The sequence below is a fragment of the Erythrolamprus reginae genome, chromosome 11 (genome assembly GCF_031021105.1).
Source record: "Erythrolamprus reginae isolate rEryReg1 chromosome 11, rEryReg1.hap1, whole genome shotgun sequence".
In the NCBI taxonomy this organism is placed as follows: domain Eukaryota; kingdom Metazoa; phylum Chordata; class Lepidosauria; order Squamata; family Dipsadidae; genus Erythrolamprus; species Erythrolamprus reginae.
In genome coordinates, this window is record NC_091960.1 from 33,909,024 (window position 1) to 33,933,710 (window position 24,687).

The 24,687-nt window shown below is 43.1% G+C and overlaps 2 protein-coding genes across 2 annotated transcripts in view; one reads left to right on the forward strand and one right to left on the reverse strand.

Moving 5' to 3' along the window:
• Positions 1–1,339, reverse strand: part of SLC9A1 (solute carrier family 9 member A1) — an 87,377-nt gene extending 86,038 nt beyond the window's left edge. The window contains exon 1 of the mRNA XM_070764657.1: positions 325–1,339. Within this exon, the coding sequence (XP_070620758.1) occupies positions 325–664 (340 nt within the window). The 5' untranslated portion in view covers positions 665–1,339. The remainder of the gene's footprint in view (positions 1–324) is intronic.
• A 5,373-nt stretch (positions 1,340–6,712) lies between these two features.
• WDTC1 (WD and tetratricopeptide repeats 1) overlaps positions 6,713–24,687 on the forward strand; it is a 49,381-nt gene continuing 31,406 nt past the window's right edge. Inside the window, exons 1-4 of the mRNA XM_070764100.1 lie at positions 6,713–7,133; positions 16,203–16,351; positions 22,322–22,405; positions 23,833–23,879. Of these exons, the coding sequence (XP_070620201.1) occupies positions 16,223–16,351; positions 22,322–22,405; positions 23,833–23,879 (260 nt within the window). The 5' untranslated portion in view covers positions 6,713–7,133; positions 16,203–16,222. The remainder of the gene's footprint in view (positions 7,134–16,202; positions 16,352–22,321; positions 22,406–23,832; positions 23,880–24,687) is intronic.

Genomic DNA, 24,687 nt, shown 5'->3' on the forward strand with positions numbered 1-24,687 from the left:
GGTCGCGGCATTAGAAAGGTTGAGAGCCACTGTTCTACCTGATTATATCCTCTATAACAGTGTTTCCCAACCTTGGGAACTTGAAGATATTTGGACTTCAATTCCCAGAATTCCCCAGCCAGCGAATGCTGGCTGGGGACTTCTGGGAGTTGAAGTCCAAATATCTTCAAGTTCCCAAGGTTGGGAAACACTGCTCTATAACCCTTATTGTGTATTATTGTGTATTGGACAAAACAAACAAACAAACAAACAAACAAACAAACAAATTAATTAAATAAACACTCACAATCACCCCCCGCCCCCCCCCCGCCCCGACCTACGCACCCAGCTTCATCAGGCAGGCCAGCAGGATCCAGAGGGCGATCTCGAAGGGCACGCGCACCTTGTCGTACTCCAGGGTCAGCACCGGGAAAACTTTCCGCGGCTTGCCGTGCCCATCGGCGGCGGAGCTGTTCTTGGCGGTCTCGGGAGACTTCTGGGCCGGGACGGCCGGCGAGGCGGTGATGCCTTCGGTCACCAAGCCGGGCTGCTGCGGCGTGATGCCCGCGGGAGCCTCCGAGCCCCGCAGCACCGGCGCCAAGCCCAGCAAGGCGAAGGCGGTGGCGAAGAGCAGCGGCAAGGCGCGCATGGAGCAGCGGGGCCTCCCCAGGCGTGGCGCCCGCATGGTGCCTTCTCGTTCCCGGGGAGGGGGAGAAGCGGCCGGAGGAGGAGGCGTGTGTGGATCCCGACGACCCCGGCTCGGCGATCAAGGCTTCCTCGGAGGCGCCGCGACGAGCCCGGAGAACCGCACCCGAGCGCTCATCGTAGGGAGACCGGCCAGCTTAGGACGGGGCGCCCTTCCAGGCTCGGGGTCCGTCTCTTGCAAGCGGCCGAAGCCGAGGCACCGTTCGGTCAGCAGGCGAACCGCAGCCGACGAGCTCCCGTTTGCAGCCGACGGCCGGTCTGGGACTCGGGACGCGCCCCTCGCTCCGCAACCGGCTGCGGAGCAAAGGCGCGGCGGCCAAAGAAGGCGAAGGAGAGGCGGCCGCCGGACGAGCCCCGGCAGTCAGGCCGCTTCCCAAGAGGGAAGGACGCCCCCTCGGCTGCCTTCTGCAGCAGGAGAGGCGGAGGCGGCGGAGGGCTCCAGCTTCTTGCAGCCGGGAAGAAGGAAGCTGGAGCTGGTTCCGGATCCTCGTGGTGCGCCGCAGCGGGGCAGCTCCGCCCGGCCCGACTGCTGCTGCTGCTCCTCCCCGCGGGGCTCCCGACGCTCGGCCCCCGCCCGCCACAAGGACACGGCGGGGAGAGAGAGGAAACGGGGGGAGGAGGAGGAGGGCGCCGACGCCGCGCCTCCCTCGCCGCCACAGCAGCCTCCGCCGGCTGGGAAGCGGCACTGCACGGGAGCCGCCGCGTCGCCAGCGGTCGCCGGGTGCTGGCCAAGCCAAGGAGGACGGAGGAGCCACGCTTCGAGCCACGTCTCGGCCAGCCAGGCTTTTATCTCCATCCATCCATCTACTATCTATCTATCTCTCATCTATCTATCTACATCTATCTATTTATCCATCTAGCTATTTATTTACCTACCTACCTTCCTACCTATCTATATCTACTATCTATCTATCTCTCATCTATCTATCTACATCTATTTATCCATCCATCCATCCATCCATCCATCTATCTATCTATTTATCTATCTATCTATCTGTCATCTATCAATCTATCAATCAATCAATCTATCTATCTATCCTATCTATCAATCTACCTACCTACCTACCTACCTACCTATCTATATCCACTAGCTATCTCTCATCTATCTAGCTACACCTATCTATTTATCTATCTATCTATATCTATCTATCTACCTACCTACCTACCTAGATAGACAGATAGATAGACAGACAGACAGATATAGATGATAGACAGACAGATAGACAGACAGACAGATGATAGATAGATATAGATGAATGATAGATAGATAGATATAGATGATAGATAGATAGATAGATAGATAGATAGATAGATAGATAGATAGATAGATAGATAGATAGATAGATAGATAGATAGATATCTGAGGCGAGGAGAGGCCAGGCACCCTAATCCAAACCCTTAATATGGGTAACCTCAGGTTGGCCACTTTCAAGCCAGTCACATGACCTTTAAGCCACCCTGGTCACATGATCATCAAGCCACGCCCACCTAATCACATGGCCTGCAAGCCACACCCACAAAATAAGCCATGGCCACAGGGTGGTAGTAAAAAAATTGCAGCCTTTCCCTGGAACCAGGGCTGAAGAGATTCTCAGTCACTCAAGGTCATGCTTGTCCTGAAGGAGCTTTTTTTTCCCCCCAGTCAGGAGGTGACTGAACTTTCTTGGGTTTTTTTTTCTTTTGAAGGCATTTCGCTTCTTTAGCCAAGAAGCTTCTTCAACTCTGTGTGGAACAGAGTTGTGGAGAATGGAAGTGGGGAATGGAAGGGTTTATATTCCTTCTGGACAGCTGATCGGTTGCATCTTTTTAGAACAGTGGTTCTCAACCTGGGGGTCAGGACCATAGTTCCCTCTAAGCTGAGCAGTGAGCAATCGCTCACTTAAAAATCATCCTCAACTCAGAGTTTTCCAAACCTGCCCAGAGGCTGAGAGGGAAAGAGTGAGAGGGGAGAGAGAGAGGAAGAGAGGAAGAGAGAGAAACAGACAGAAAAAAGAGAGGAAGGAAAAGAGAAAGAAAAAGAATGGGAGTAAGGAAGAGAGAAAGAAAATCAAAATCTAGTTTGAAACTAGCTCAACTATTTAAGTGGCATTTTGATATTGATAGAGTTGCCCTATTATGAGCTCACTGTTATAGACACACAGTACAGTATTTTATTTTGAAATTCTCTGAGGGTGGGTTTTTTATCTGTTTGTTTGTTTGTTTGTTTGTTTGTTTATTCATTTATTTATTTATTTATTTATTCATTTATTTATTTAATATTTCTGTGCCGCCCAGTCCCGAAGGGACTGCCGCTCAGACACTATACTTTTCCGCCCGCCCCCCCAAAAAAATTAGAGGGAACACTGGTCAGGACCACTTTGGGGGTCGAACGACCATTTCACAGGGGTCACCTAAGACCATGGAAAAACAGAAATTTCCCATGGTGTTAGGAACTAAAGCTTCTCTTCTGGAGCCTTGGAACATATTTTTACAATCCAACCAATCAGGCATTTACAGTGGGGGCGTCCCTCTGACCTTCCTGCCAATCAGCTTAAAGCTCTGTTGGGAGAATTGGCGCTAGACGTATGGTTGGGGGTCACCACAACATGTGCAACTGTATTAAGGGGTCGCGGCATTAGAAAGGTTGAGAACAGTGAAGGGCTGCAAAAAAATTTACTACCACACTGTGGGTGTGGCTTATTTCATGGGTGTGGCTTGCTGGCCATGTGACCAAGTGGGAGTGGCTTGACAATCATATGATGGGGTTGGCTTAAAGGTCATATGACTGGCTTAAAGTTGGCTGACTTGACGTCACTCACATCAAGGGTTTGGGTTCGCCATCACTGCTCTAGGATTATAATACAACAATTTATATCGACAGTAAATTCATGCTTATGTAACCTTTTCCATTAACAAATTAATATACTATTTTTCATTAACATATTTAATTATTATTGCTTGATCATTATTTCTCCCTTTTAACATAGTTGAGAATCATATTTACACCTTATTTATGGTATTTACTGCTTTATTTTGCCTTCTCTTCTCAAGCCAATCATATAATTTGTTCCAAATTTCATAGTATTCCAAATCCTCCTTTTGATTTAATTTCATCGTCATTTGGTCTAATTCTTCTTGGCTGCATTCCCCATCTGCATTGATCTTGGAGCCCAAGATCTGCTCAATTATACTATTAATAAATTTGAAAGAGTTGCAATTAGGCATTTGTTTCATATCTGGTTGATCTCTAAAAAGCCCTTTTACACATTCTTCCTTGAACTATAGTGAGTTCTCAACTTTCAGACCAGGGAAAAAGTGGATTTAAAAATTCAATGTATGCCATCCAGAAGACTTACAAAGACTAGCTAGCAGTAACTCTGAAAAATGGCAAAGCTTTGGACATTGCATAATTCTACACTGCAGTAGCCATATCACTGCAACTCAGACCCTGGCTGCATTTTTCATAGGGCTGTAAAGATAACAATTAGTTTGCACAACAGCAGAGGGGGTGGAATAGTAAGGAACATTCTGCCGTGACTGCCTCCATGTGGATAATATATATATACTGTATAATATATACAGTATATACAGTGTTCCCTCGATTTTCATGGATTCGAACTTCATGCATAATCTATACCACGGTTTTTCAAAACTATTAATTAAAAAATGCTTCGTGGGTTTTTTCCCTATACCACGTTTTTTTCCGCCCGATGACGTCATATGTCATCGCCAAACTTTCGTCTGCCTTTAATAAATAGTTTTTAAAATAAACTTTAATAAATAAACACAATGAATAATAATCTAAATGGTTGCTAAGGGAATGGGAAATTGTAATTTAGGGGTTTAAAGTGTTAAGGGAAGGTTTGTGATACTGTCCATAGCCAAAAATAGTGTATTTACTTCTACATCTCTACTTTGCGGAAATTCGACTTTCACGGGCGGTTTCGGAATGCATCCCCCGCGAAAAGTGAGGGAACACTGTATATATATATATATATATATTACTAGAGGAATTAAGCTCCTAAAGCAACAAATATCTCCAAGTAAAATCTACAGCCGTATACAGAAAAGATTATCTTCAAAAATGGTACATTCAGATTACAGTCTGAGATGTTTTTACCTGCAAACAGGGTTTTCCCAAAGGGTAACTTTGGAAGTTACTGAAACTGGAACTTTTTTTTGTGCATATAATTATCTTGCTGCAGTTCCCCTATACCGGAGCCGCATGTGGTTCCTTGGGTGAGTGACGTTGAGTTGGCCGTGTCCACCCAGGTTCCTGGTGTTTTCTTTTCTATGGGAAAGAGGTCCAAATGGCTCTTTTGAGTGTTTAAAGTTGCAGACCTCTGCCATATATTGCACAACAATAACAATAACAATCATAGTTTTAATTATTGGATTTGTTATACATTGTTATACATTGTTGTACATTGTTTACTGTTGCTGTGTGCCACCCCAAGTCTTCGGAAAGGGTGGCATACAAATCCAATAAATAATAATAATAATAATAATAATAATAATAATAATAACTGGTGGGATCATAAGCCCGAAAAAGTGGTCAAAAATGAGCAAGCAAAACTACTGTGGGACTTCCGACTTCAGACTGACCGAATTCTGAAGCACAACACACCAGACATTGTGATCGTGGAGAAAAAGAAAGTATGGATCATCGACATCCAAGTAGACAGCAGAATTGAGGAGAAGCAGCTAGAGAAATTAGTGAAATACGAAGATCTAAAAATCGAGCTGCAACGACTCTGGCATAAGCCCGTGAAAGTGGTCCCAGTGGTCCTTGGCACGCTGGGCGCAGGGCCAAAGGATCTCAGCGGACATTTGAAAACCATCAGAATTGACAAAATCTCCACCTGTCAATTGCAAAAGGCCGCTTTACTGGGATCGGCAAACATAATTCGCCGCTACATCACGCAGTCCTAGGTGCTTGGGAAGCGCCTGACTGGTGATGAAATACGAAATCCAGCATAGTGATCTCGTTTGCTGTGTTGTACTGACATAATAATAATAATATAATAAATAATAAAAATAAATAATAATAATAATAATGATAATAATAATAATATAATAATAATAATGATAATAATAATGATAATAATAATTTATTAATAATAATAAATTAATATAATAATAATCTATTAGATTTGTATGCCGCCCCTCTCCGAAGACTCGGATAGTTCTCAACATTTCAATAATTCTCAACATTTCTTTTTTAATTCAGCATCCATAAAGTAACCAATAAAAAATAATTCTGGTTTCATCATATTAGTCAACAATATCTTTTGCATCCTGTATAAACTTGCACCCAAAATTCATACTGCAGATGTTAATAGAATACAATTCTTTATTGGCCAAGTGTGATTGAAGGAATTGAAGGAAGACAAGGAATTTGTCTTTGATGCGTTATAACGTTGCTGAGGTTCAGAAACACTGGCTTAGTGTATTGTGTGAACTGGGATTGGTTCCAAAAACAGTGATAAGCCAGCTTTTGCAGGGTTACTAGCTCCAAATATCTTAGGAAGTACCACAAAATCAAAATTATCTGGCAGATAGGGAAGACATTTGAATTATTATTTTTATTTCTTGAAACAATATTGTATCAACTTTTACAAAATATGTGATTACTGTACTGTATTTGCAATAATGGTTGTTGTTTTTTTACATGGTTCAATACATATTCTATGAAGGCCTCAATTTCGATTTTTAATACAGTAAAAATCGATAAATACAATCCATACAAACTGAAGTTCTTCCGGGGTCCTCCAAAATTTTTAAAAGGCGTCCCGAGTTAGAAAAGTTCAAGAAACACGGCTGTAGTTTTGCCTCAGAGGCGACCATTACCCCTTTGAAAACTTCAAGTCCCAGCATCCCCTCCACCCATAATAACCCCGCCCCCTTATGTTCCCTGTGTCGTCTCTCCCTCTTTCTCTTACTCCAACTGCGCAGATTGGCCCGGGCCGCCCGCCAATTGGCGGCTTCCTTTTGGGCAAAAGAGCTGCCACTCCTTTTCCCGGCCAATGAAGACGCGGCGAGTTTTTTTGAAGAGGGTGGGCTTTGCTTATTCCCGGAGCGTGTCTGCGCCGCTCGCGCGGCGGAAGGGCCGGCGCTGAGCTCGAGGGGCTGGTGGCGCAGTTCAGCGTCGCGCAGGCGCAGTGCCGGGCGCAACGGTGGAGAAAGGGGAGGGGAGGGCGGAGAGGAGGGGTGGGGGGAGGCGGCGTTGAGGGCTTCGCTGAGCCCGAGACAGCTGGGAAGGATAAACAGAGGCGGGGGCCGCCGAGGTCTCAGGTCCCAGCCGGGCCGGGCGGTGCTGCGCTGGCTGGCGGGGCGGCTCAGCCCGTCCCTCACCTCCTGGAGGGGCCCCTGCCCTGGCCCAGGGGTCAGGCCGCCCCCTGCATGGACGCTCGGCGGCTCCGTCCACTGGCTGCTGCGGCTGCTGAGCCTGCCTTGAGGAGGCCTGACAGGTAAGCCCCGCACGCTCCCCTTCCCGGCCGCCTTCCGATTCAGAACCTCCCTCGCTCGCCCCGGGGCCGCCTTTCGCTGCCTGGACTACAACTCTCATCAGCCACGGCCATGGGGGGGGGGCGGGGGGGCTAGACTTCAACTCCCATCAGCCAAGGCCATGGGGCGGGGGGCTGGACTACAACTCCCATCAGCCACGGCCATGGGGGGGCGGGGGGGCTAGACTTCAACTCCCATCAGCCAAGGCCATGGGGCGGGGGGGCTGGACTACAACTCCCATCAGACACAGCCATGGGGCGGGGGGGCTGGACTACAACTCCCATCAGCCACGGCCAGGGGGGCGGGGGGGGCTAGACTACAACTCCCATCAGAAACAGCCATGGGGCGGGGGGCTGGACTACAACTCCCATCAACCACGGCCATGAGAGCACAGGGAAAGGGCTGGACTATAACTCCCATCAGCCACAACCATGGGGGGCGGGGGGCCTGAACTATAACTCCCATCAGCCACGGCCATGGGGGGGCTGGACTACAACTCCCATCTGCCACAGTCAGGGGGCGAGGGGCTGGACTACCATTCTCATCAACCACAACCATGAGAACATGGGGGGAGGGCTGAACTATAACTCCCATCAGCCACGGCCATGAGGGGCGTGGGGGTGGCCTGGATTACAACTCCCATCAGCCAAGGCCATGAGGGCATGGAGGGGGGGGGGCTGGACTGCAACTCCCATCAGCCACAGGACGGGAGGGCAAGAGCCCAGTCTTCTGCAGGTGGGGAGCAATGGGGGTGAGTGGAGGAGGAAGAGAGCGTCCATGCTGGTCATCCCCCCCTCCCACCCCCTTCATTTTTTGACCCCCCCCCCCCCATCTATTGCCCCCGCTCCCCAAACCTGCCCTTCTTCCTTTTGGGGTGTCTCTTCCCAGAAGATCCCAAAGGGATCGGGGCTGAGCTGGGGATCTGCCCTCTTCCACTGCTACACAACCCCCCCCCCCAGCCCCCTCCAAGAGAGAAAGGATCTTGGGGACCCTGCTTTCCTCTTGCCTAAAATTTAGAGAAATGTCTTCGCCTCCAGTCAGGGGGTGCATCCAGTTTGCCCCCCCCCCACTTTTACCAGCCTGGTCCTAAAACTCTTCCAGAGTTTGGGGATGGGGGTGTGTGTCTTCCTGCCTGTCCCACCTGATCGCGATCTTCCAAGGTGATGGATGCTGTCAGCATCCCAGGAACTACTTGAGTGTGAAGCATCTTTCGAGAGCCCCAAAACTTCCTCTGCTGGGCACACACAAACTTCTGGCAGTTTAGGAGAGAAACCTTGTGCTTTAAATGGGTGTGTGTGTCTTTCTCCAACCTTGGCAACTTTTAAGACTTGTGGACTTCAACTCCCAGCGGAATTCTGGGAATTGAAGTCCACAAAAGTTTTGCCAAGGTTGAAGACCCCCTGCTTTAAAATTACACTCTGCCGGGTGGGAAGTGAGAAGTTTTCAACTTCCTACTTCTCTCTCTCTCTCTCTTTTTTTTCCCCCCTCCTGGTCTGTGCGCTGGCTGTGGGTGTAAGGTTTCTTACTAAAGGCTCAATCTTTGGGTCAAAAGAGTGCGGTGGAATGAAAACAACAGCACACTGAAATATCCCCCTGAGTTTGTGCACAAGCTGTTGCTCGCTTCCTATTGCTCCTGCTGTAGAATATTCCTTGCAAGCGATCTGTCAAGTTTCTTTCCATGCTGCAGTTCCCCCCTCCCCTTTTCTTTTTTCAGGAATGAGAGTCAAAATTCTTCATAAAAGTAGTGGCTGGGTTGAAATTGCCTGGAATGAATTATGGTTTGTTAGATTTGGGGCTTGGTGTGTGGTTGCACTGATTGTGGCTTGATGCTACATATGAATCGGGCCCTTGGAAAAACCGAATTTACTGTTTGAATGATGAATGTTCTTAGCCTATTGACTTACAGTGGCTTATAATTTCTATCGCTTATCATGCTAAATATCTTGCTATGGGGAAGTGATTTTTTTGGTTTGCGTGACATACGTGAAGGTAAATTAAAAACATAGGGCTGGGTTTGGCCAAAATGCCAGCCAAGACGTGGTTAAATTCTTTGTGGTTCAGTTTGTGTGTCACTCTGGGGCTTGCTAGTATGTTAGTATCTTTGGAAGGGTTTTATGGGAAGTGTTGGATTCATAAATTCTTAAATAGCTTCACTTGTTGCAGTTTCTCAGAAACAAAACCTCTTGGTTGTTTTGCTGAGATAAACATTCATTTTGTTGCATTGTTCTTGTATTATTTTCATTTGGGTTTATTTTGCCCTGGTGCACATATTTTTATTTTATTTATTTGTTTTGTCTAGCACATAATGTAGGCATGTGTAGATATAATCATATTAATATACACGAATAAAAGATTAGAAAAACATTAGAAATAATAGTACAATGGTACCTTTTCTAGATAAGAACCAGGTGTTCAAGATTTTTTTGCCTTTTCTTAAGAATCATTTTCTACTTAAGAACCAGAACCCAGGAAATTTGAGAGTGGCACGAAGGCCCAGCCACTTGCCTGCCATTCCCCCCGGGGTTTCTCTCTCTGGCGCAGTGGATGGGAGGCAGCCTCACACCGGGTTTATGGGAGGCGCGTGCCCCTCCTCGTTGCCTAAGAGTCCCTCTTTTTTTTTTAAACCTTAAAGTTTTGGATTTTTTTAAATAATATTTTTATTGATTTTTTAAAAATATAACACAAAACAAGACAAACAACATTTAACATGTAAAGGAGCTACTATTGCTCTACTAAGCATAGAAGTCTTCCTAATACAAAAAAGAAGGACTAATTATAGCTTAGATCAGTGTTTTTCAACCAGTGTGCCATGGCACACTAGTGTGCCGTGAGACATGGTCAGGTGTGCCGTGAAGCTCAGCAAGAGAGAGAAAGAAAGCAAGAGAGAGAGAGAGAGAAAGCAAGAGAGAGAGAGAAAGCAAGAGAGAGAGAAAAAGAGAGGCAGGGAAGGAGGGAGAGATAGAAAGAGAGCAAAAAAGAGAGGAAGGAAGGAAGAGAGAAAGAAAGAGGGATGGACAGAGGGGAAGGAAGGAAGACATAGAAAGAGGGAGAGAAATAGAGCGAAAGGGAGGAAGAGAGAGAGAGATAATTATTTTTGTCCAAACTTTTTTTAGCCCCCCCCCCTCCTTCCCGCTCAATGTGCCCCATGATTTTGTATACGTAAAATATGTGCCGCAGTTCAAAAAAGGTTGAAAATCACTGGCTTAGATCAATACAGAAAAGTAAAATTTGTTAGTAAAATATCTCTTAGTATACTACGATAATGCATAAATCTAAACATTCGAACAATTTCATTATATAATTGTAATTAAGATAATTATAATCAAGTAATAAACTAAACAATGGTTGGAAGCTGACCAAGGAGAGATTCAACCTGGAAATAAGGAAGAACTTCCTGACGGTCAGAGCGATCAACCAATGGAACTGCCTGCCAGGGGAGGTGGTGAACTCCCCAACTCTGGACACCTTCAAGAGGAGATTGGACTTCCATTTGGCTGGGGTGCTGTAGGGTTTCCTGCTCAGGCAGGGGGTTGGACTCGATGACCTAACGGTCCCTTTCAACTCTATTAATAAATAAATAAATAAAAATAAATAAAAATAAACGTATCCATTAAATATCACTATAAAATATATTCAATCTAGTAACTTTAACTATTCCATACTTTATCTTAATATCTTTAATAATCCTTTTTTCCATTCCACCAATTGTATACTTTCTCCCAAGTTTTATAAAACTCCGTTTCCAATTGATTGTTCAACCGTCTCGTCATCATATCTAATTCTGCACATTCCATAATCTTTCTGAAGACCTCTTCGTCTTTTGGAATTTCTTTTTCTTTCCATTCTTGTGCAAATGCTATTCTTGCCACTACTAATATATAAAGTTTTTGATTTTTTTTAATTCCCCTCACCTCACCTTCTTCCTTCGGCAGCGACTGTCCTCCTCCTCTTCTTCCTCCTCCCACCCAAATTCCAAGCTTTTATTTCTTTCCTTATTTGCTTTTACATTGATTCTATTTAAGAACCTGGTCACGGAACAAATTAAGTTTTTAAGTAGATGTACTACTGTATTCATATACATGATTCTAGTAAAACATAAAGAGACAATAGGACAGGGGACGGAAGGCATGCTGGTGCACTTATGCATGCCCCTTACTGACCTTTTAGGAATCTGCAGAGGTCAACAGTGGACAGATATTCCTGGAGGCGTCTGTAATATGGTAAATGATTTAGCTTTACTAGATAAATGGTCAAAGCAATGGAAACTGCAGTTTAATGTTTCCAAATGTAAAATAATGCACTTGGGGAAAAGGAATCCTCAATCTGAGTATTGCATTGGCAGTTCTGTGTTAGCAAAAACTTCAGAAGAGAAGGATTTAGGGGTAGTGATTTCTGACAGTCTCAAAATGGGTGAACAGTGCAGTCAGGCGGTAGGGAAAGCAAGTAGGATGCTTGGCTGCATAGCTAGAGGTATAACAAGCAAGAAGAGGGAGATTATGATCCCGCTATATAGAGCGCTGGTGAGACCACAGTTGGAATCCTGTGTTCAGTTCTGGAGACCTCACCTACGAAAAGATATTGACAAAATTGAACGGGTCCAAAGACGGGCTACAAGAATGGTGGAAGGTCTTAAGCATAAAACGTATCAGGAAAGACTTCATGAACTCAATCTGTATAGTCTGGGGGACAGAAGGAAAAGGGGGGACATGATCGAAACATTTAAATATGTTAAAGGGTTAAATAAGGTCCAGGAGGGAAGTGTTTTTAATAGGAAAGTGAACACAAGAACAAGGGGACACAATCTAAGGTTAGTTGGGGGAAAGATCAGAAGCATCGTGAGAAAATATTATTTCACTGAAAGAGTAGTAGATCCTTGGAACAAACTTCAAGCAGACGTGGTTGATAAATCCACAGTAACTGAATTTAAACATGCCTGGGATAAACATAAATCCATTGTAAGATAAAATACAGGTTGGTAAATCCACAGTCACTGAATTTAAACATGCCTGGGATAAACATATATCCATCCTAAGATAAAATACAGGAAATAGTATAAGGGCAGACTAGATGGACCATGAGGTCTTTTTCTGCCGTCAGTCTTCTATGTTTCTATGTCTAAGGGTAAAATTTTGGGGATTAGGAGATGACACTACAGAGTCCAGTAGTGAGTTCCATGCTTTGACCACTAGTTTACTAAAGTCGTACTTTTTGCAGTCGAGTTTGGAGCGGTTTACGTTAAGTTTGAATCTGTTGTGTGCTCGTGTGTTATTGTGTTTTTTTTAATTAACATACATTCATATATCCTGTGTTTTAAAATAGTGTCCCTATTAATTTTTACTAGAAACCTAAAATATTCACTTTCAAATCTAGTCAAAATTACGATGACTATCCCATGCTATGTTGTTGTTTTATTTGGGGTATAGAATCTTGTGTGCCTCCAGTAATTACTGTTAATCATTTCTGGTCTGCAAGTGTGATCTCATCCAATTGTGACTTGCCCAACAAAGTATGACTCAACCTATGTGTGTCCATTTTATACGGATCCTTAAAACTTTCTTTTAGATCTCCTTAAGGTACAAATGTATATATATATATTCCTAAATTGTGTGTTTGGTGTTGTATTTCTGTAGTTTTGTTTTCTGTTCTTGATACTTCTTATTAAGATTTAACAAACATTTCCATGTTTAAAAGTGTTTTTTTTTGTTTCAAAAGAAAGACATTTCTTTCCCACTAATAACACAAGCCCTGTGTCTAATCCAGCAATGTTGTTTATCAGAAATCTGAGAGCTGGTATCTGAGATCTGTAATGGGAAAATTGAATCAAAAATCTTTTACTATATCATGAAATCCATCATGGGTTTCAATGATAGGTCATCTGGACTCAGATCACAATATTGACTTAAGAACAGGTTTTCATTTGTTGCAATAACAACTTTTAGCATTAATGGCTTCACATTTCACTTAATATATATGAAGGGAAATTTTAAAAATGATTCCTCCAAGTAATTGTTGTTAGAAAATCATTTTTCAGAATGACTGTAATTAGTACTTTCAATCATCACTCCTTCTGGGGAAATATATATATTATTGCATCTTTCTTCATCCTCCAAAACTACAATTCATTTCCCAGAATTCTGAGCAACAGGCACGCTGGTTCTGAATTCTGGGAACTTAAGTTACATATCTGAACGATGACTTTGTCAGGCAAGGCTAAGTTATGGAAACAGATAACTACACTTAGTAATCCTACATTATTGTTTTCTAATGCATCACAGAATGCTTCTGTAATTGAGCTTACATTTGTAAAGTATTAAATTGCTTATTTACTAGGCAAGTACAGTATTAGAGAATATACTTGTAGTTACTTTCCAAACATTTTGTGGCATCCTCTAAAGCAGTGTTCCCCAACCTTGGCAACTTGAAGATATCTGGACTTCTGGAGTTGAAGTCCAAATACTGTATCTTCAAGTTGCCAAGGTTGGGAAACACTGCTCTAAAGCATGGGTCCTCAAACTTGGCAACTTTAGCTGGCTGGGGAATTCTGGGAGTTGAAGTCCACCAGTCTTAAAGTTGCCAAGTTTGAAGATCTCTGCTTGAAAGAGAACCTGCGGGGTCGGGACCCCTTTGGGGGTCGAAAGACCATTTCACAGGGGTCGCCTAAGACTATGGGAAAAGACAAATTTCCCATGGTGTTAGGAACTAAAGCTTCTATTCTGGCGCCTTGGAACATATTTTTACAGTCTGACCAATCAGGGGAGTGTCCCTCTCACCTTCCTACCAACACTGTTGAGAGAATTGGCACTAGACTTATGGTTGGGGGTCACCAAAACCCGAGGAACTGTATTAAGGGATCACGGCATTAGAAAGGTTGAGAACCACTTCCACATGTACCATCTTTTTTGGATTGAGAGCTGCATGGGCTCTTTGAATGATATGTAATAAAGAGGGTTCTGTATGTGTCTACAGTATTGAGCTCTGCAGTGATTTTAGGAGCTGCGGTGTTGCGATCTGCTCTAACAATTCGCTTTAGAGTCTGAACAGTCTCAGACAACTTCGACTTTTGACAAGACCTGTGCTTGGCTGAGGACGTTTTCCCTTCTCTTTCAAAAGCAGCCATGACTTTTGAGACATGACCTCTTGAAACGCCAAACATTCGGGCACTTTCTGTTACACTAGCGCCTGCCATTCGAGCACCAACAATTTGGCCTCTTTGAAAGTCTGAGAGCTCTGCCATTTCTAGAAGGTTATAACCAATTTCCTTAAATTTCTGTAAAAAAAAAAAAAGGTAGCTTAAAAAAACATATCAAACAACAGATTTTTTTTAAAAAAACACATTAAAATATGTCAAGTTTTGATTGATTTGAACATGTTCCAACATTATGATGCCAAAAAGTCAATTGTTTCCATTTTTTTGTCCACCCTCTATAATTATCCTGTCTAAGTTCTTTTGTGACTGGTTTCATCCACTTTCATTTTCATCCAATTCCATCGCACTAGTTCTTAGAAGAAGCTTCCGTCTTTAATATTTCAGAAGTCCTCAAATATTTCATCATGTCTGCTGTGAGGTGGATGTTCCTTGATATCAGTAATGTTTTGGGAAACCGCTTTGCAATGGGCTAAAACCTAACTCAGTTTTTCTTGGCTGTCTGTGTTAACCATTGATGTTGAAGGTATCAGGATTTCATATATTCCTTTGACATTCTGCATCGTTGTGATATTTGTAAACATTGAAAGAAAATTCTTATTTATTTTTTAATGCAACTTAGGTAGAGGAAAAAAATAGTTGCAACTACAGAGTTGTTTATATTTGTACATATAACATTCATATGCTTTTTATTATATATGATTCCTGTAATTACCATATAAGCTGTTTATTGTGAAAATTAGTGGATGTCTTAAAATCTTGTGTGAAGATCTTAAAACTTCTGAAAGCTATTGGGGCGGGAGGAGTATTTTAATTTCCACTGAGAACGATATCTAAGAATTTAGGCCAAGACTCCATCTATGGAGAGGGATTATTGACCCCCTCAGAGAGGGTCCGCAACTTGGGCGTCCTCCTCGATCCACAGCTCACATTAGAGAAACATCTTTCAGCTGTGGCGAGGGGGGCGTTTGCCCAGGTTCGCCTGGTGCACCAGTTGCGGCCCTATCTGGACCGGGACTCACTGCTCACAATCACTCATGCCCTCATCACCTCGAGGTTCAATTACTGTAACGCTCTTTACATGGGGCTACCTTTGAAGAGTGTTCCGAAACTTCAGATCGTGCAGAATGCAGCTGCGAGAGCAATCATGGGCTTCCCCAGGTATGCCCATGTCACACCAACACTCCGCAGTCTGCATTGGTTGCCAATCAATTTCTGGTCACAATTCAAAGTGTTGGTTATGACCTATAAAGCCCTTCATGGCATCGGACCAGAATATCTCCGGGACCGCCTTCTGCCGCAGAAATCCCAGCAACCGCTTAGGTCCCATAGAGTGGGCCTTCTCCGGGTCCCGTTGACTAAACAATGTTGTTTGGCAGGTCCCAGGGGAAGAGCCTTCTCTGTGGCGGCCCCGACTCTCTGGAACCAGCTCCCCGCAGAGATTAGAACTGTCCCCACCCTCCTTGCCTTCCGTAAACTCCTTAAAACCCACCTTTGCCGCCAGGCATGGGGGAATCGAGATATCTCCCCCAGGGCCTAATTTATGTATGGTATGTTTATATGTATGTCTGATTAATAATGGGTTTTTTAAAATGTTCTTAAATTATTAGATTTGTTATGAATTGTTGTATTGCTGTTGTGAGCCGCCCCGAGTCTACGGAGAGGGGCGGCATACAAATCTAATAAGTAAGTAAGTAAGTAAGTAAGTAAGTAAGTAAATAAATAAAATTTATGTACGTAATTTTAGAAATCAAATGACTAAGGGCAAATATTTGAAAACCTCACATCAAAATTTCCTTTTTTCGGCTAGAACAGCGCCATAATTTTATGTCTAAATAATTTCAAAGCTTTCTTCTCTCTCCTCCCCCTTCTTCTCTCCAAATTATAGGTAATTTCAATGCCTTCTCCATGGACGTGAATTCTGCTGGAATGCTTGGATTCACAGCAACACCACCCCTAACTTGCTTTCGTAGGCCCTATTGTGAAAAGATGGCAAAGGCAAATATTATTGGAGACCTCATTAGCAGGCAGCTCAAGGTAGGTCTCCTCTCGGAGTCATTAACAGCCTTTTGCTGGAGGGCGAGCTGGAGTGGAGGAGGATGGCTTTTAGAGAGGCCATCGCGGGGACTGGTTTTCTTGTTCCTCCTGTCTGTTTGTTTGTCTTCTTCCTCAGAAACCGCTTGTGTCTTTGCCAAGAGCCAGGCCCAAGATGAATGGAACAAGCTGCTAGGCCTTATTCATCCTTTTATCATCCTTTGCATCGCTAGAAAGGGTCCTGAGCCGTTAGCAAGAGACCCTCTCTATTGATCCTAGGTGCTGCTATCACACATTCAGATTACTCCCCCTGCTTTTGTCATGACCAACTGTGGTTACTGCTTGTTGTGTGATCGCCTAATTTGCAAGCTCATTTAAAAACCGACTGGGTGACATTTCTATGAGACTGTTTCCTAAGCTGGTTAGAAAACCGTGTCATTCATCTGTCTTCATCAGAATGCAAAAGACATCAAGTGTGTTTTGAGGTCCATAATATTCAACATTTTAACGTCTTAGGCTAAGATGAAAAGATAGAGGAATAGATAGATTTTTTTTTATTTGTTTTATTTATTCATTTGTCCAATACACAAATACATAGGAAGAAAAATAGACATGATAATATAAAAAGATGAAAGTTAACTTAGAGGAGAGGATATATCAGGGGTCCCCAAACTTTTTACACAGGGGGCCAGTTCACTGTCCCTCGGACTGTTGGAGGGCCGGACTATAAAAAAAACCTATGAACAAATCCCTATGCCCAAACAAAATGGGAACAAATACAATATTTAAAATAAAGAAGTACAGTAATTAAATAATTAAGTAATAAAGTAATTTATACTTCTTTATTAACAAGTAAATTGAAACTTAAATCAACAAACTCCCTCCATTTCTCCTTCTTTCCTTCCCTCCCTCCCTCATCTCCATTTCTCTTCCCTCTCTCTTTTCTTCCTTCTCTCTCATTTGTTTCATTTTCCTCTCCCTCGTTTTCTCTCCATCATTTTCTCATTTTTCTCTTTTCTCTCTCTCACTCTTTCCATCTATCTCCCTTTCTCTCTTCCTCTCTATCTCTCCCTCTTTCTCTCTCTCTTTCTTTCTCTGTCTCTTTCTCTCTTTCTTTCTCTCACTCATTCTCTTTCTCTCTCCCTCTTTGTATCTCTCCCTCTCTCTCTATCTCCCTCCTATCCTCCCCGCCCCTTGCCTCTGTACCGCCTCCTCGCTCAGCAGCAGACCACGGTGAGTTGACAGGAGATTCAGGAGCTTATTATATCTATTGATAAAATCTCATGGGCTGCCGCGGGCCAGATAAATTGCCTCAGCGGGCCGCATCCGGCCCCCGGGCCGTAGTTTGGGGACCACTGGGATATATGAAAGGAAGAGGATATAGAAGATAGGTGAAAGAAATGAAAGACAATTGGACAGGGGACGAAAGGCACATCAGTGCACTTATATACGCCCCTTACTGGCCTCTTAGGAACCTGGAGAGGTCAATCGTGGAGAGTCTAAGGGAGAAATGTTGGGGGTTAGGGGTTGACACAATTGAGTCCGGTAATGAGTTCCACGCTTTGACAACTCGATTGTTAAAGTCATATTTTTTACAGTCAAGTTTGGAGCGGTTAATATTAAGTTTGAATCTGTTGCATGCTCTTGTGTTGTTGCAGTTGAAGCTGAAGTAGTCATTGACCAGAAGGACGTTGCAGCATATGATCTTGTGGGCAATACTTAAATCTTTAAAGTATACTTTGTTTGTCTTCTTTGTCACAGACCGCTTGTGTCTTTGCCAGGAGCCAGGCCCAAGATGAATGGAACAAGCTGCTAGGCCTTATTCATCCTTTTATCATTCTTTGCATCGCTACTGAGCAGTTAGGAAGAGACCCTCTCTATTTAGGGGTCGTGATTTCTGACAGTGTCAAAATGGGTGAGCAGTGTGGCCGGGCGGTAGGAAAAGCGAGTAGGATGCTTGGCTGCATAGCTAGAGGTATCACAAGCAGGAAGAGGGGGATTGTGATCCCGCTATATAGAGCGCTGGTGAGACCCCATTTGAAATAATACTGTGCTCAGTTCTGGAGACCACACCTACAAAAAGTTATTGACGAAATTGAACAGGTCCAAAGACGGGCTACAAGAATGGTGGAAGGTCTTAAGCATAAAACGTATCAGGAAAGACTTCATGAACTCAATCTGTATAGTCTGGAGGACAGAAGGAAAAGGGGGGACATGATCGAAACATTTAAATATGTTAAAGGGTTAAATAAGGTTCAGGAGGGAAGTGTTTTTAATAGGAAAGTGAACCCAAGAACAAGGGGACACAATCTGAAGTTAGTTGGGGGTAAGATCAAAGGCAACATGAGAAAATATTATTTCACTGAAAGAGTAGTAGATCCTTGGAACAAACTTCCAGCAGACATGGTTGGTCAATCCACAGTAACTAAATTTAAACATGCCTGGGATAAACATAGATCCATCCTAAGATAAAATACAAAAATAGTATAAGGGCAGACTAGATGGACCAGGAGGTCTTTTTCTGCCGTCAGTCTTCTATGTTTCTATGTTTCTATTGATCCTAGGTGCTGCTATCACACATTCAGATTACTCCCCCTGCTTTTGTCATGACAAACCGTGGTTACTGCTTGTTGTGTGATCTCTTAATTTGCAAGCTCATTAAAAACCGACTGGGTGACATTTCTATGAGACTGTTTCCTAAGCTGGTTAGAAAACCATGTCATTCATCTGTCTTCATCAGAATGCAAAAGACATCAAGTGTGTCTTGAGGTCCATAATATTCAACATTTTAACGTTTTAGGCTTAGATAAAAAGATAGAGGAATAGATATTTTATTTATTTTATTTTATTTATTTATTTTGTCAAGTAAGGTATTGGTAATATACATAGATGCAACATTGTTTATATACATGAGATGGGTACTGATAAGAGGGAACATTAGGACAGGGGACGGAAGGCACGCTGGTGCATTTATGCACGCCCCTTACTGACCTCTTAGGAATTGGGAGAGGTCAACAGTGGGCAGTCTAAGGGTAAAGTTTTGAGGGTTTGGTGACAAAACTACCAAGTCAGGTAGTGAATTCCAGGCATTAACCACTCGGTTGCTAAAGTCGTATTTTCTACAGTTTGGAGCAGTTCACTCTGAGTTTGTATCCGTTGTGTGCTCGTGTATTGTTGTGGTCGAAGCTGAAGTAGTAATTGACAGGAAGGACGCTGTAGCAGATGACTTTATGAGCTATGCTGAGGTCGTGCCGAAGGCAACACAATTCTAAGCTTTCTAAGCCTAAGATTTCAAGTCTGGTTGTGTAAGGTATTCTGTTGCGAGTAGAGGAATGGTGGAGAGCTCTTCTCGTAAAGTAACTCTGGACACTTTCTAATGCAGTGTTTCCCAACCATGGGAACTTGAAGATATCTGGACTTCAACTCCCAGAATTCCTCTGCCAGCGTTCGCTGGCTGGGGAATTCTGGGAGTTGAAGTCCAGATATCTTCAATTTCCCACGGTTGGGAAACACTGTTCTACTGTATTTATGTCCGATATGTGGTATAGGTTCTGTTGTGCATACTCCTGATCAGTTGGAGGATGATGAAGATATTGAGGACTCGGATTCAGATAGTGTTTATGAATTAGTAGGGGGCCCGGGGTTACAGGTAGTAGAACAGGTGGGAGGCCAGCCACAGGATGGGGCTATGAGTTCAGGATCTAGCGAGGGAGAATCAGACGCTCGCTGGGTTAGCCCTAAATTCAGAAGGGCCCAAAAACGTAGAGAACAGAGGTCTGGAAGAAGATATTAAGGAGAGGAATGGGTTAAATACTGTAGTGATGTATTTGGTACGTCAGGGGGTCAGTGGGGAAGAAGGGTGGAGTTTCAACGTTGCCGAAGGGAAAAAATGAATGTGTTTCTTGCCGCTCTCAAGTAAGCAAAAGTATTCTGTGCTGTAAACAGTCAGTTCTGCTGTTTTTCAAAATCATGCTGTTAGGAAAATAAATCTTGTTAAGTGGAGCAGGAGGAGGAATGTGAGGCATGCAGCTAAGGGAGATAACGGACCCAGTGCCTGTATGGAATGTGTTTGAATTCCAGAAGAGCAGAGAAATAAATGGAGTTTCTTTATTCATGAAATAATGCATTTAATCAGAGTTATTTGTAATCGCTAAATTTCTACCAGAAAACAGAGCAGGTTCCAGACAGATGAGCTGTCTTCAAGGATTGGTCTAGCAAAGGTTTTGTATGCTCTGATTAGTAGTGTGGTATTACCGGAGAAGAAACTACATAGGGTTAGGTTTTTGGCCTTTTTGGCAATGTAGTTGCCGTGGGCTTTGGCACTTAGGTCATTTGATATGAGTATTACAGAGTGAGGGTCATCTGCAAGATCTTGTATTTGGTGTTCAAATTCTTTTTGCCAATGTGTAGGACAGAACATTTGTTGGTTGAGATTTGGAGATTTGGAGTTGCCAGATGTTTGACTATTCTGACACAAAGACAGATGAAGAGAGAGATGATGACACAGAATAGGAGGGATACCCAATGCTCTGGAAGATGGAGATGATACGTCTACAGGGATTCTCAATCATTCAGGTCATGGTTGTCCCTAAGGTGCTTTTTTAAAAGGCACCTGGGATTTCTTTGTTTTTGTTTGATTTCACTTCTCATCTAAGAAGCTTCTTCAGTTCTGAATGAATGGCCGAGAAGGGAAGGATTTATATTCCCTTGCAATCATCTGGTTGTTAGCCCTCTAAATGAGGAGAAAGGATTCTGCAATTTCACTTGTTAGGAATACTCATATCAAATGACCTAAGTGCCAAAGCCCACTGCAACACTATCGCCAAAAAGGCTTCTAGAGTTGTTAACCTGATCCTACGCAGCTTCTCCTCCGGCAATCTCACACACAAGAGCCTACAAAACTTTTGCCAGACCCATCCTTGAATACAGCTCATCTGTCTGGAACCCATACCACATCTCGGACATCAACACCCTTGAAAATGTCCAAAGATATTTCACCAGAAGAGCCCTTCACTCCTCCACTCGAAACAGAATTCCCTACGAAAATAGACTAACAATCCTGGGTCTAAAAAGCTTAGAACTACGGCGCCTAAAACACGATTTAAGTATTGCCCACAAGATCATATGCTGCAACGTCCTGCCTGTCAATGACTACTTCAGCTTCAACTGCAACAACACAAGAGCACGCAACAGATTCAAACTTAATTTTAACCGCTCCAAACTTGACTGTAAAAAATATGACTTTAACAATCGAGTTGTCGAAGCGTGGAACTCATTACCGGACTCAATAGTGTCAACCACTAACCCCCAACATTTCTCCCTTAGACTATCCATGATTGACCTCTCCAGGTTCCTAAGAGGTCACTAAGGGGCGTACATAAGTGCACTAGTGTGCCTTTCGTCCCCTATCCAATTGTCTTTCCTTTATCTCATATATCATATATATTTTCTTCCTTTCATATATCTTCTCCTCTATATATATTACTTCATGTCTATTCTCTTCCATATGTATTGTGTATTGGACAAATGAATAAATAAATAAATAAATAAAGCTGGATATGAATCAATCTTTGTCAGTATTTAAAACCGACATTTTTAGATGCAATTTAAAGCTACATTCATAAAAGTATGGTCCATACTATAGTCACCCACTCCAAAAGACAGAGAGAGTCTTTTGGAGTGGGTGACTATAGTAAATCTAGTAAGATAATTGTTGTGGGGAAATCTATATTTGCTACGTTCCATATTGATTAATCTCATTTTGAATATTTCCTCCAGTTCTGACTGTTGCATTTCAGGAAAAATTCAGTCAGTAGAATAGATCAGAGAAGGGCAAGAAGGCTTGGGTATTATTATTTTTGTATATTTGGAGGTATCTATTCTCCTTCATTGTGTCTTACACAGAAGAATTGTGGTTGGATGCAGAATGTTCTTAAGGCCTCTCCATTAATTGCATTTAACTCTTGTTTATAGGAAAAGGGTGCCCTCAGTTTTGAGCGACACTATCATGTTACTGACCCATTCATTCAACGTCTGGGCTTGGAAGCAGAGCTACAGGTAAGTGGTGGATGGTCACGGTAGCAAATAAATAATAATAATAACAACAACAATAACAACAAAACAACAACAACAACAATAATAATATTTTCTTGATTTGTAAAGTATTTCCTAGTCTACTGAAGGTTAATTGTTCCTATTCTTATCTTATTTTTCCTAAATTTTTTGTTAAGTACTTCATTCATATTTAACAAATTGAAAAGATAATAGGGAAACCTTGATTTGCTAATCCCGAGAGGCACAACACCCCCCCCCCCAAAAAAAAATTCTTAATGAGCAGCTTGTCAAACTTCAGTGTGACTATTGTTAGACCTGAGATTGTTATGGGAAATTCTGTTATTGCCATTTCTAGGCCTATTTCAATAATATGATGCAGCAGGTCCTGACAAGTTCTGGAGAACCCATCAGAACCTGCTGGAAGTCATGGAAATTTTGCATAATTCAGAGGACGGGCAAACACCACCTCTGGCTGGCCCCAGAGAGGGAATGGAGATTTTACAATATCAATACAATTTACAGAGGAGGGAATGGAGATTTTTTATTTAGATTTAGATTTTGCACTACTTTTCCCCCAAAAATAATACGTACCCCGAAAATAAGGCATATCAGAGGTTTTGCAGAATTTGCTAATATAAGGCACCCCCCGAAAATAAGGCGTAGTCAAGTTTACATACGGTACGGTGGAAAAACATACGGTACCATTCAAAGCTGTTCATAGCGGTACCGTAATAATGTGGCGTCCCCTGCTGGCCCCTTCCATCGCTTTGTACCGTCCAGTACTGCAGACACAGTCTGCTGCTGTCTCACCGCCATTACGGTCTCCACGACAGTGCGTAGACTGTAGCTCCTCCGGTGGCCGGAAGCTGCAATAGCGTGAGTATACGGTTATACCATACAAGTGCCGTCGTTTGTGTGTGTGCCATACTGACAGGTACCGTACCATAATCAGTGTACCGTACGGTACACTTTCTTTGGGGGTGTCAGCTTTTCTGCCTGTGAATTTGTCTTATTTGAGAAATGTAAGCCCCCCCCCCCCCCCAAAAAAAAATAAAAAATAAGATGTAGCACAACTTTTGGAGCAAAAATTAATATAAGACAGTGTCTTATTTTCGGGGAAACACGGTATCCTTTCCCTGGAGTGGGTGTGAATGGAGATTTTGCAGTATCCTTTCCCTGCCACGGCTACCAAACCATCCCCACAGAACCAGTAAAGGAATCCCACCCCTGTGATGTAGGAATATTTGTTCAAAAGATACACGCATTGGCATTTAGGATTAGCAATAGAAGCAAAATGGAACATAGGTCAGAAGAAGTTCTGGAGAGCTTAAAACTGCAAAAAAAAAGGGGCCATGGTAGGTTTTCCATTTATCCTTCCGAGTGAGTAATCTGAAATTGGCAAAGCTCTGAGATTGTTCTTGGTTTTCCAGGGTCATGCTGGCTGTGTCAACTGCCTTGAATGGAACGAAAAGGGAAAGTAAGTATGTCTCCAAAAATAGATTTCTCTCCAAGGCTAGGAGATGGGACTGAGGACTGGGAGAAATTCTGGGAGTTGAAGTCCAGATATCTTCAAGTTGCCATGGTTGGGAAACACTGCTCTAGATCAGTGTTTTTCAACCACTGTCCCGCCGCACACTAGTGTGCCGTGAGACATGGTCAGGTGTGCCGCGAAGCTCAGAGAGAGAAAGAAAACAAGAGAGAGAGAAAGTAACAAAGAAAGAGAGCGAGAGAGAGAAAGAGAAAGAAAGAGAGAAAGAGGGAAAGAAAAAACAAGAGAGAGAAAGCAAGCAAGTAAGAGAGAAAGAAAACGAGAGAGAAAGAAAGTGAGAGAGAAAAAGAAAGAAAACAAGAGAGAGAGAAAGTAACAAAGAGAGCAAGAGAGAGAAAGAGAAAGAAAGAGAGAAAGAGAGAAAGAAAAAACAAGATGAGAGAAAGCAAGCAAGTAAGAGAGAAAGAAAACGAGAGAGAGAGAAAGAAAGCGAGAGAGAAAAAGAAAGAGAACGAGAGAGAGAGAGAAAGAAATAAAGAAAGAGAAAGAGAACAAGAGAGAGAAAGAAAGCAAGAGAGAGAGAGAAAGAGAGAGGGGGGGAGGGAAGGTGGGAGAGAGAAAGAGAGCAAAAAAGAGGAAGGAAGGGAGAAAGAAAGAGGGATGGAGAAAGAGAAAAAAAGAGGAAGGGAGAGAAAGAGGGAGAGAGAGAGAAATAGAGCGAAAGGGAGGAAGAGAGAGAGAGAGAATTTTTTGTCCAAACTTTTTTTAGCCCCCCGCCCCCAATGTGCCCAATGGT